Source organism: Halichoerus grypus, chromosome 3 (genome assembly GCF_964656455.1).
Source record: "Halichoerus grypus chromosome 3, mHalGry1.hap1.1, whole genome shotgun sequence".
In the NCBI taxonomy this organism is placed as follows: Eukaryota; Metazoa; Chordata; class Mammalia; order Carnivora; family Phocidae; genus Halichoerus; species Halichoerus grypus.
In genome coordinates this window covers 98,019,766-98,032,974 of record NC_135714.1, presented here as the reverse complement: position 1 = coordinate 98,032,974, position 13,209 = coordinate 98,019,766, and the positions used below count along the sequence as shown (strand labels likewise).

Here is a 13,209-nt window from a genome sequence, read left to right as displayed (position 1 = left end):
CAGGGAACAGTGCAGTCAAAGTTTGAGCTCTTATATTCTTTTTTTTTTAAGAGTGATAAAGCATGCATGCATGGGGTGGGGGGAAGGGCAGAAGGAGAGGGAGAGAATAAGCAGACTCTACACTGATGTGGGGCTGGATCTCACAACCCTCAGATCATGACGTGAGCTGAAATCAACAGTCAGATGCCTAGCCAACTGAGCCACCCAGGCGCCCCACGCTCTTATACTCCAATGAAGACAGACAATAAAAAAATAAACATATAGACAAAACATCTGATAGTAATGAGAACTATGCAGAAAATTAAAATAGTATAATCCACTAGGGCATAGATGAATGACTAGCTAGTTGGGGAAGACTTCTCTGAAGAGGTGACATTTAAACAATCATCTGATGGTGAGAAGTTAGCCATGGGCAGTACAGCTGAAACACATCAGCATTTCAGGCACAGAGAGTAGGTGATGCAAAGAATCTAAGGCAGAGGTATTGTCGATGTGTTCAGGAAAAGAAAGAAGGCTTATGTTGGTAGACATGTAGGTAAAGGTTGATAGAAGAGAGGACAGAGAGGTGGATTGTATGGGACTTTGTCCAAGTAAGGAATATGAATTTCATTCTAAGTGTGAAGGGCAACACTGTAAAATGTTCAGCAGGGGAGTAATGTAATCTGATTAAATTTTTGGAAAGGTTACTCTGGCTGCTGTTACTCTGGGAATAGATTGTAAGAGGACAAGAGTGGAAGGAGAGAAGATATTGTGGCAATTCAAGTGAGAAATGATGGTGGCTTGGATTTCAGGTGTTTTCCATGAAGATGGAAAGAAGTAGGTGGTTTCAGGATGGGTTTTGGGAGTAGAGTCAACAGGATTTTCTGGTAAAATGGATAAAAATTGTCAAAGAAATATAGAAATCAAGGATTAGTTGTACATTTAGAGTTTTAGCAACTGGCTGGTGGAAGACAGAGAGGAACAGGTTTGGTGTGTGGGTGGAAAACAATTTTGACATCCCAGTAGACAGGTCAATCATTTGTTTGCCCTGTTCTTTTTTTATGCCTCCTTCATTCCAGCCAAATTGAATGCACGGCTTACTCTTCTCCTTTATGCTCTCCTACCTTTAGTCATACTCTTTTTTCTCTGTTGGAGTACTCTGACACTTACTACTACATTTCTAAGTCTCCTTTACGTTATAACTTTAAGTTCTAATTTGCACTTCCAAATCACCTTTAAGTTATTTAAGTTCTAAGTATGTTATTTAAGTAACATATGTAGCTTTCTTCTTGAAGATTTCCCTAATCTCCCACAGCCAGAAGTAAATCTTTCTCGTCTAAGTTTCCATGGACTCTATTTTTACCTCCCCTGTAACCCCATTTCCTATCTTCCATTACATCCATTGATATATCTGCCTTATTTTTAATTAATTAATTTATTTTTTGCCCAACTGTACTCCAAGAGGACTGGAATTCTCTCTGACATATCTTTGTAACTCATCACAATATACTTGTATAATGCATTGTACCTAGAAGATCCTCATACACATTTGGACAATGGAACTGGGAAGACTATAGGTACTGTCCAATATAGTGGAGATTATTTTAAAGCCAGGAAGAGATCTGATTTTCTTTGTAGCTCAGTCACTCTGTGATCTTTCATGAATATCTTAATTTTTGTGTGACAATAGTGAGAGACCATGGAGTCTGATTAAGTAAGGAGACAGTGATTGATGGACTCTGAAATATGGGATGGCTTTGACATGTGGAGCTGAAGTATTATTGAATAAAAGTTGAAAGGTAAAGATACAATGTGATGGGGGGGTGCTTGAAATTGAGATTTTTGAAGGCAACACAGGTATTGGTAATGACAAACTTTAAGAAAAGCCAAGAGTGCATGTATTGCATGGAGCACTGGGTGTTATATGCAAACAATGAATCATGGAACACTACATCAAAAACTAATGATGTACTGTATGGTGACTAACATAACATAATAAAAAAAGAAAAAAGAAAAAAAAAAAGCCAAGAGTGGCTGAGGTGGGATTGAGAAAGCAGTCCTTAAAATGAGACAGTCAAAGACTTGAAAGGGTGATGAGTTCATTAAATCATATGTGGATAGTGAAGCTACCAAGAAGTATGACAGGAATCGTCCTGGGGAGGAAGACAGGGAGCCAGACACTAAAATCCTCAGTGAAGGGAACATCCACAGAGTAGATGGAAGATCTCAACAATGGCTGAACAGATGGTACATGGTGTCACATGGTATAGAATCTCTGTCTTGTTTCCCATAGTCTTCTTGTCTTCCTCTAATTTGCTCCTCTCTGAAGAGCAGTATGTTTTATTTTCTATTGCATCTGTTTTCAGGATAACTGACCTGATGATATTTCCCCCAAATTGCTGTGGAAGATATGGATAATAACAAGTCACTGATTGGTGCAGTAACCTCAGTCCAAGGTAGTACTTAGCAATCGTATCAGTAAAGACTTTCACATCCAGGGCCTAAAACCATTACTCTGGAGGTAAAAGAGATCAGTTTAGAAAAGAAATTGAAGAACTTAGATTCTCATTTCAGGTCCTTTATGATTATTAAACTTCAGAAGGCATAGTAATGATTAAAGCTATTGTTTATTGACTAGGTACTAATATAACAGACCCCTTTTTTACATGCTTCTCAAACTATTGGTAGAGGAGTCACATGGGGGTCTTGTTAAAGAGCAAACACTAATTCAGTCAGTCTAGTGTGTGTCCTGAGATTCCACATTTCTAACCAGTTCCCAGGTAATGCCAGTACTACTGGTCTGTGGATCATACTTTGTATACAAAGGCTTTATATGATTTTTTTCATTAAATCCTCACAACCTTATAAACTGGTTCTCCTTATATCCCTATTTAATAGATGAAATAGGGACAGAGCTAAGTTGAATGACTTGCCCAAAGTCACCCAGCTATTAAGTTGTAGAAGAACCAGGATTTAAACCCAGTCAGCCTGACTCATGGGAGGCCTGTTTTTCTAGTCACTACTCTATACCACACCCCCACGAGATAATTCTTGGGGAATATGGGGCCTTATAAGATCACTTTCTAAGTAGAGCAGTGTGTTTAGGAATGTCAGCCTACTTGGGCTGTGTCTAAGGGATGTCAAACCAGGTTGCTGCCCCATTCATGATGCAAAGAGCTGATTCAATGTCCCACATTTTGTCGTTTGACTTAGTGAATTGAAGAGTCTTTATGACTCAAAGTTGATTCAGTACGTAAGTAAAACTTATCTTGGATGTCCAAGATGTCCAAGACAATAAAATGTCATTAATTTTTATGTTGACCTTGTACTCTGTGATTGCACTAAATTTATTTACTAATTCTAATTACTAACCTGCTGCTTTTGAATTTCATGTGGACATAATCCTGCCATTTGTGAATAAGGATAATTTTATTTTTCCTTTCCTTCTCTTTCTGTTTATTATTGTTTCATTGTCTAGCAGGGGTCAAAAAACAACTTCTTTGTCTGAAAATGTGTAAGTATGTTTTCATTTTAACTTTTACCTTTAAAGAATATTTTCACTGGATATAGAATTAAAGGCTGGCAGTTATTTATTTCATTTTTAAAGGTGTTATTCCATTGTCTTCTATAAATTCCGGTTGTCTTATTTTTACCCTTTTAAGATAGTTATCTTTTTTCCCCTGGTTTTAAGATTTTCTTTTTCTTTTTTTAAGATTTTATTTATTTATTTGAGAGAGAGAGAATGAGAGAGAGAACATGAGAGGGGCGAGGGTCAGAGGGAGAAGCAGACTCCCCGCCGAGCAGGGAGCCCGATGCGGGACTTGATCCAGGGACTCCAGGATCATGACCTGAGCCGAAGGCAGTCGCTTAACCAACTGACCCACCCAGATGCCCCGTTTTAAGATTTTCTTATTGTCTTTGGTTTTCAGCAGATTTCCAGTCATGTGCCTTTGCATGGTCTACTTTACATTACCCTTCCTGGGCTGTGTAGGACTTCTTAAACCTGAACCTTGATATCTTTTGTCAGTTTTGAGAAATTCTTAGCTGTTAACTCCTCAAATATTGCTTCTGGCTAATTTTCTCTCTTATTCCCTAATGAGACTCTAATCACACATGTATATTGGCATTTTTTATTACTGTCCCAGGTGCATCTTTTGCCATTTTACTGCATTTTGAATCCTTTTTTCTGCTTCAGTTTGATCATTTTCCATATCAGTTTATGAATCCTCTCTTCAGCTGTGTTTAATCTGCCATGAAATCTATTTATTTAATTTTTAAAAACATTTTTATCATTAAATACAACAGAAGTACAGAAAACCTGATAAAAATGGACAATAGCTTATTATAAAGTGAACAACCTCGTAACTACTACACATGTTAAGAGTTCCTCCAGAAAGGCTGCCTGAGTGGCTCAGTTGTTAAGCATCTGCCTTCAGCTCAGGTCATGATCCCAGGGTCCTGGGATTGAGCCCTGATCGAGCCTTGATCAAGCCCTGATCGAGCCCCGCATCGGGCTCCCTGCTCAGCGGGAAGCCTCCTTCTCCCTCTCACACTCCCCCTGCTTGTGTTCCTTCTCTAGCTGTCTCTTTCTCTGTCAAATAAATAAATAAGATCTTTAAAAAAAAAAAAAAAAGAGTTCCTCCAGAAGCCCTAAATATGTCCCTGCTTAATCCCAGCCATCTCCTGACCCTAGCTGTAGTCAATATTTTGACTTTTAAGGTAATACCAATTTATAAAATATAAAAAAACCTTTCATTATATGTTAATAACCCAATTCTGTATCTCCAAATACTATGGTTTAGTTTTGCCTGTCTTTTTAAAATATCTTTTAAAACATTTTTACATTATGGAGTTTTCCTTTAATCTCTTCCTTGCATTTATTTATCGAAAATACTGGATCATTTGTCCTATAGAGTTTCCCACAGACTGAATTTTACTGATTACATTCCCTTGGTATTTTTAACATGTTTCTCTGTTCTTTGTATTTTCTATAAATTTTATATGGATCCAACCACTTAATCTTTTGACTTCTTAATTTCGTTATTACATGCATACCTCATTTTATTGTGCTTCATTTTACTGATCTTTGCAGATGTTGCATTTTTTATAAATTGAAGGTTTGTGGCAACCCTGTGTTGAGAAAGTATATTGGCCCCATTTTTCCAACAGCATTTGTTCATTTCATGTTTCTCTATCACGTTTTCATAATTCTCACAATATTACAAACTTTTCATAATTATTAAACTTGTTATCTATGACCAGTGATTATGACTTTCTGAAAGCTCGGATGATGGTTAGCATTTTTTATCAATAAAGTATATTTTAATTAAGGTAGTACATGTTGTTTTAGGCGTAACGCTATTGCATGCTTAATATTCTACAGTATAGTGTAAATATAACTTTTATATGCATTGGGAAACCAAAAACTTCATTTGACTCACTTTATTGTGGTGGTCTAGAACTGAACTTATGATATCTCCAAGTTATATCTGTATATTTTTCATTTTTGTACAATTTCCATTTGATTCTTTTTTTAAAAAAAAGATTTTATTTATTTATTTGAGAGAGAGAGCATGAGCAGGGGGAAGGGGCAGAGGGAGAGGGAGAAGCAGATTCCCCACTAAGCAGGGAGCCTGACATGGGGCTTGATCCCAGGACCCTGAGATCATGACCTGTGCTGAAGGCAGACACTTAACTGACTGAGCCACCCAGGTGCCCCTCCATTTGATTCTTTCTTTAAAAATATTTCCAATCTGCTGAAATTCTTCATCTTGTTATCTATTTTCCTGAACATATTTCTCACAATTATTTTAGAGTAGCCAAGATTCCAATAATTTGATCTTTTGTGTGTCTGTTTCTTTTGTTTTTTATTTTTCTCTTTATTTTTAGTCATTTGGTCTTGTCTCATAGTATGCTTCATAATTTTTAATTGACTGATGAGCAAAATTGTAGAAATAATTTGAGTCTCTGAATGGTGTTCTCTTTCTTTCGGAGTTGATTTACTTTTGGCCATGGCAGGCAGTTTGACATAAAAGAGGTAATTTTTATCCAACCTAGGAAATCGTTGAGTAGGACCAGCATTTATTTTCATGAAAGCTGGTCTATTACTTGTTCACCTTTATTCCAGGGGTATAGCCTGTAAGAATCCCAACTAAAAGCTTAGAATATTTGGGCCTCTCCTCCTAGCAGACCCTATGTTCCTATTTTTGGCCTTCCCAGATTCAAGATTGTTGAAAAGTTCACTCACTTTCTCTGCTTATTAGTTGTTGCCAATAAATCAGCAAAATGCCTTAACAGGGAAAAGTGGTACCAAATGTTGTGTTTACATCTCTAAATTTACCTCATGTCTAGCTTGGCCCTTAAGTCCTTATTTCCTTGATAGCTTTTCAAACACTTTATAATAACTAGCTTTTCTAGTTATTTTTGTGAAATTATTCTAATATAAACTAGTAGCTGGAAATGGATTTCCATTTCCTACCTATGTAACTTTTTATAGACTCCTTTATTTAGCAAGCATTCAAGGCAAAGATATGGTTACACTGTTTGTTTGTTAAGTAAGCTTTTAGAGCATTGTATGCAAGAGACAAGGCCTCAAATTTTGTGTAGCCAGGTACATATACTTTAAGGGCAAAAGACTCTTAAAGCTCCCTGTTTGGGATTGCCTACGTATCATTATATTTTGTTTCATCTGTTATTTAACAATGATAAAGAATCTAAGAATATTGCAGCATTATTTACAATAGCCAAGATACGGAAGCAGCCCAAGTGTCCCTCAGTAGGTGAATGGATAAAGAAGATGTGGTATATATTCCACTGGAATATACACAATATAATACTACTCAGCCATAAAAAAAGGATGAGATCTTTTGACAACATGGGTGGACCTAAAGTTAATTTCACTTATGCCAAGTGAAATCAGTCAGAGAAAAATATCATATGATTTCGCTTATATGTGGAATCTAAAAAAACAAAACGAATGAACAAATAAACAAAAAGCAGAATCAAACTTACAAATACAGAGAACAAACTGATGGTTGCCAGTGGGGAGGGGAATTGGGAGCATGGGCAAAATGGGTGAAGGAGAGCAGGAGATACACGTTTCTAGTTATAGAATGAATGTCATGTGAATAAAAGTACAGCATAGGAATATAGTCAATAGTATTATAATAGCACTGTATGGTGACAGATGGTAGCTACACTTGTGAGCACAGCATAATGTACAGAGAGGCTGAAGCACTATGTTGTACACCCGGAACTCATGTAACATCTTGTGTCAACCATACTCAAATTTTCTTTAAAAATTGATCAGTGCTTATTTACTGTCTCATAAAATCAGCGCAATGACTAAAATATTGGCATATCTGTATGAAATGACATTTGTACCCACTGAAATAATAATGAAATGTACATTGACTTATACCAAACTATGTTCATAAAAAAGAATCTAAGAATCTGTAATATTGATTAACATTAAGCTCTGAAGTTTTTATTTATATATCGATGTGTATATAAAAAGAAATAAAATTTTCTCAAGTAAAGGAGAAGTATTAACAGGTTAACTTCTCTTTTTCTCTCTCTCACTGAAATAGCACTGACTTGGTATTTATTCAAACAATAGGCATCTCTTGATAGCCAACCCAAACATACGAGTGTATTGTAAAACTGGAAGCAAGCCGCTCAGCAGGCATGGGGTAGGAAAGCCACAAGATACGCAAGAAGTCACATAGCATCTCTAAAGCACTAATCTCAAAAACAAGCCTCAAGTATTCCATTATTTTCCATTTTCCCTTAGTGTTTAACTTTTTATAATTTTCTACATGGTCGTTTTGGAAAAAAGTTATTAGAATGGCCCTCCAATCCCCTTTCCCAGACATTCCTCAATCTCTCCTTAAATTCTATGGTATACCTCATTTATTCAATAGATGTAATACTAATACTATTAGCATTACTAATTAGTAATAGTATTAGGTGAAATCCTAGTAGATCTATTACTAATAATAGACATCATATTAATATTCCCACTATAGTAGTGTGTGAAAACTAACATTCCAATAGTATAATAATTTTAAAAGTACTAAAGAAGATCACTATTTAAATCCAGGCTTTGTGGTATTCTTTTGTAAGTCAAAGACTTACTCCTTAATTTATTAATTTTCAAATGAATAGTCATTAAGCAGCCTATAAATTAGGAATACTTTTCTGTGGTGCCAAACAGCATACTGGAGATACTTATTTATTTATTTATTTATTTATTTATTTATTTATTTATTTATTTTAGAGAGAGAATGTGTGTGTGAGCGGGGGGGATGGGGGGTGGGGGGGGCGGGGAGGGCAGAGGGAGAGAGAGAGAGAATCTTAAGCAGGCCCCATGCTCAGCACAAGCCTGACACGGGGCTGGATCTCCTTATCCTGAGATCATGACCTGAGCCGAACTCAAGAGTTGAGCATTCAACTGCCTCAGTCATCCAGGCGCCCCATACTAAAAATACTTTACTCTAAAATGAAAATTAAACGATCAAAGAATGGATTATGAGACCATTAAAAATATATCTAAAATATCCATGGAATTTATTAAAATTGGGTAACAGGGAGAAATAGATATCTATTGTGAGTATTATCATGCAGATATTATTTGGCAATATTTTTAGTAGCATACGTTTTGGTTTATACATATGCTGGAGTCTTGGGCCACAAATCCTTAAATTACCTTTAATCTGGTTTAAAAAATGTAAATTGGAGCCTGGAGTTACACAGTAATTCTCATAGTCATATATGTAAATTATTTCTGAAATTCTTGAATAGCGCTGTCATTCGAATCAACACATAAAAACTAATATCAACTTTTGAATGAGAAATCATTACTAATTAAAAAAACTTTTTAATAAAATTTTTTAATCAAAATATTTTTAAAACATTTAATAATGTGGCAGATAATCTTGATGTTGTGATAGTTCCTGAATCATTTCCTTCATTTTTGTACTAAAAAAAACAAGGCTTGCCATATTAGTAATATTGCAAAAATCAGTCCTTGCCTAGGCTTAGGAGTTATCCTATATGGCTATTTTGAGTCTATTCTTAAAAGAAAATGTCTTTTTCTACCAGAGAATTCAGTTCTCCATACCACAATATAAAATCCTCGGTATTACATGCCAACAGTGTCACCCAGGATAATTGGATTACCTGTTAAAGCTCCTGTAATCAGGCAGTTCTACCTTTCCTTCAGGCTTGAAAAATTTAGGGTATAAAGCCTCTAAAAGCTCCGGATCATCGCTAATGGCCTGTTCCCAGGGCGACTGATAGTACTTAGGGACAGCCGTGGTGTTGAACTTCTCAGGAGGAATTTCCTTAAGTGGTCCAGAATATCCTTTGGAAAAATATAGCAAGAATAAATAAATACAGAGTGCCTAGGAGTTACTGAACTCCACCTAACATTTTACCATGTTTAATTTTCCAAGTGGGGGTGAATTTATGAAGAATGCATCCTTTCTATGATCTCTCAGAAAAGAGTAGTCTGAAACTGTAAGACATTTTTAACCCCTTTACACTTACAGAATTTTCCAAAGAAACCACTTTTCTCAATGTTTAGTTGTACCAAATCATACAGTTATTTCTTCCTTGATTATCTTAGTATGTGTTTGTTCAGTGAAACTATTCATTTAATTTCGAAAAATTGTTTCCCTTATGTTAATTTATAGTAGGCTTTAGATACCATAGTGAATGAATTAAGTTAAAAATATATATTGAGTGTCTACTGTGGTCTAGGTGCTGGGGAAGGAGCAGTGAAGACAAAATCTCCCTCTTCTGGGGGCTGATTCAGTAGAGGTAATATTTAGGTCTTGTCTATCTTAAATTGCTGAGTGATCTGCAAACCATTAAAACTTCAAAATGGTGAAGTAACTTGTTTCCATTGCCTTAATCAGGCCCCAGTCTTATTCCCTGATGTGCCGATATCCCATGTTTACTTTGTTCCTGAAGATTTCTTACCTAACTTTTCTGCTTCTAGTCTCACCTCCTCAACTTCTTCTGGGAACTGGAAAGTTTTTGTAAGTGCCATTTAAAAATCACACAAATTTCTGGCATCAACTTTAAACTGTTTTCACATGCATCAAGTGACATTCTTCAAGTATTCAAAAGCAGCTGTGTACTCTCCATCTACACCATTGTACTACCTCATTGTGTCTTTTGCATAATTCTCTTTTCCACGATGTCAAAACCCTTTACCATTTGATCACTCTTACTTTTAGGTTTTTCTGATGCTCTTTCTCGTCTCTAAAATGTTTTCTATTTTCTCCTGTCCAATCATGCCTATCCTTTCTTTACACTAAAGAGTTTATCTCCTCCAAAATATCTTGCTGATAATGCTACCTCTAGGCAGTTATTTGTTTGCAGTAATTTAATTTTCTTTTGATTGCCTCCAGTATCTCATGGTAGTCTCTTCTGATAGACTTCTTTTTTCTGCTTGCCACTTAGTTACTCAAAGCTCTTTTCTTATACTATACATTCTACCTAAAAAGTTCCATTTGTATTCATGGTTTTAATCGTGACCTAAATATTGATGATTCTCTCTCTCTTTTTTAATCTCCAGGCCCTTCTGTTCCACCACCCATTATATTTGTCCAAATGATTATCCCCTGGCACTCTTAATAATCTGTCTAGACCTATATGTAGCCATTCTTTACTTGCTTCTTCTTTCATGTTGGTTATCTTAGTGAATGCCAACACTACTCTCAGATGCCCAAGACAGAAGCATTATCCTAAACTTCCTCTCCTTCCCACAGCAAATCACTAAGTATTACCAGCTGTACTTCTTAAGGATTGCTAAAATAGTGGCTCTCAAACTTTGTTTCTGAGTCACTTTGGGCCAAATGTGTTCTTCCCTCCAGAGATTTGGCTTCAGTAAGTCTCAAGTACGGCTTGCAAATCTTAGGCAAGGGATTTGCTAACAGAACATTGGGAAAACTTGCTCTGGAAAATTCCCTCTTTCTTCATCATTTCCGTTACTACTGCCTTGTTTCAGGCCTTGACCACCTCTTGCCTGGACTTTCACAATAGCCTTCATACTCATCCTTTAGCCCCCAATCTCTCCCCTGGACCCTCCACACTGCTGCCTGAGTGACCTTTCTAAACTGGATCATGTCATTGACCTCCCTTTCCTAGGTTGCTATAATGGCTCCCCATGACAAAAACCTAGATTACTCAGCACAGCACACATGGCCCTACCCTCATCCAGCCTCATTTCCTACCATTCTCCTCTCACATTTTTATGCCTCAGAACTTGGAGCTACTTGACACTTGTTGTGTCCCCTTATGCTTCTCTACTTGCTCCATTAGTTCCCTGTGCCTGGAATGCTCTTTCTAATTCTTGTTACCTGGAAATTCTTATTTTAAGCCTTAGATTGAGGTTACCTCTTCTATTTAGGCTTTCCTGTCTCCCCCAGGAAAGCAGAGTTACTTTTCTTGCTCTTTCCATTTGTATAGTATATATAACTCCATTATCATAACTAGCACATTTTATTTCCCATTCCTTTCCTAAAAGTGATCAGATGTCAGCCATCTAGAAACTGGAAATTTTAGAATTTTATATTTTTAAAAATTCCTTGAAATCCCACTACCCTAATACAATTATTTTACCTTGGTGTATTTTTTCTCAGTTTTTTTCACCCATAAACATAATGATCACAAAACTGTAATTCTAGTATACATTCTAGTATATTTTATTCCTAACCAACTTCGCTTGGAATACTTTTCAATGTTTCTACGTCATGTTTATGATCACTTTAATAAGAGTTTCATAATAACCTACTACATTAAAATATGATAAAGGGCCTAATCTTTTCACATTTTTTTTAATATTCCTGGTTTTCCAATTTCTTTTTATAGATATAATTAATAACTCTTTTCTGATATGCTGAATTATGTACAGGAAAGAATGTACATATGTTTAAGCTCTCAGATATAATACATTTCGACAATGCTACACGGTAACATTTCTTGTTTGATTTCAAAATAACGTCCTTAACATAACTGATTTTAATTCAAAGGAACTTAATTCCTGCAATATTATGGCATCATAATACTCTTATTGATCCATTTTGAAAAAAGTTAGCTTTTGGATACATAGCATGTTAACCAATAAAAATTTTTGCTAAATTAGGATAAGCTGAAGTTTGCTTCTTCAATTTGCTATATTTTTCAACTTATCAACCAAGAAGGAAGGATCCATTAGTCTTGTTTCAGGACAAACTACCTGATAACCTCCAAACTCCCCCTTTTCTTAGTCTATACTACATAGACATTTCCTAATATTTAATAATTGGATATTTAGATTTAAAGAACTGTATGAGTTTATACTTTTAAACATTCTCTTTATATATATAAATATTTATGCATATGTGTATATATATATTTATGACAGTAAATAAAATATATGATATTAAATTATGTACGCAGAGAGAAAGTGAGACAACAAATGTAACATGAACTTTTGTACTGTCTCCTTATGTATGAATTCCTTGAGGGTAGAGATGAATTTTTTTTATTCCTTTTGCAATGACATAGTTTACAATGCTGACCATATAATAAAAGTTCTAACATAGTGTTGAGAGTACCAGACTGATCAACATAAACTTTTCCGTATGTCTTCTCTTCACTATTTAAAAAAACAAAGAAAAAACACTCCAAACATTAGAAAGTAAGAAGTTGTGAAATAGTGGTTGGAGCTAAAAGAATGTGTATGTATTCTATTCTGTTTTGGATATAAAGTTGATAAGGGAAGAATTAACTTTAGCTAAGTACAGTAGTATCCCCTTTATCCTTGGTTTCGCTTTCTGTGGTTTCAGTTAAAGGCAGTTATCCTAGTCTGAGCCTGTCCCGAAGGAGATGCTCCTCCTTCTGACACATGGTCAGAGTCAATAGTAGCCTAATGCTACATCACAGTGCCTACATCACTCGCCTCGTTTCATCTCACCACGCCGGCATTTCAACATCTTGCATCATCACAAGAAGGAAGGTAAGTACCACACAATAGGATATTTTGAAAGAAAGAGAGAGAGACCACATTCACATAAGTTTTATTACAGAATATTGTTATAATTGTTCTATTTTATTATTGTTGTTAATCTCTTACTGTTCCTAGTTTATAAATTCAACTTTATCGTAAGTACGTATGTATGGGAAAAAGTGTTGTATATATAGGATTCGATACTACCTGCAGTTTCAGGAAGCCACTGG

General features: G+C 35.6%; 1 protein-coding gene and 1 long non-coding RNA gene across 2 annotated transcripts in view; one reads left to right on the top strand and one right to left on the bottom strand.

Annotated features, from left to right (window-relative positions):
* The window catches only part of LOC118535454 (uncharacterized), a 92,211-nt gene that overhangs the window by 16,082 nt on the left and 62,920 nt on the right, over window positions 1–13,209 (top strand). The window contains exon 2 of the long non-coding RNA XR_013446157.1: window positions 12,819–12,988. This is a non-coding gene — a long non-coding RNA (uncharacterized LOC118535454). The remainder of the gene's footprint in view (window positions 1–12,818; window positions 12,989–13,209) is intronic.
* The window catches only part of MYOZ2 (myozenin 2), a 39,382-nt gene that overhangs the window by 1,146 nt on the left and 25,027 nt on the right, over window positions 1–13,209 (bottom strand). Inside the window, exon 5 of the mRNA XM_036091780.2 lies at window positions 9,160–9,343. Within this exon, the coding sequence (XP_035947673.2) occupies window positions 9,160–9,343 (184 nt within the window). The remainder of the gene's footprint in view (window positions 1–9,159; window positions 9,344–13,209) is intronic.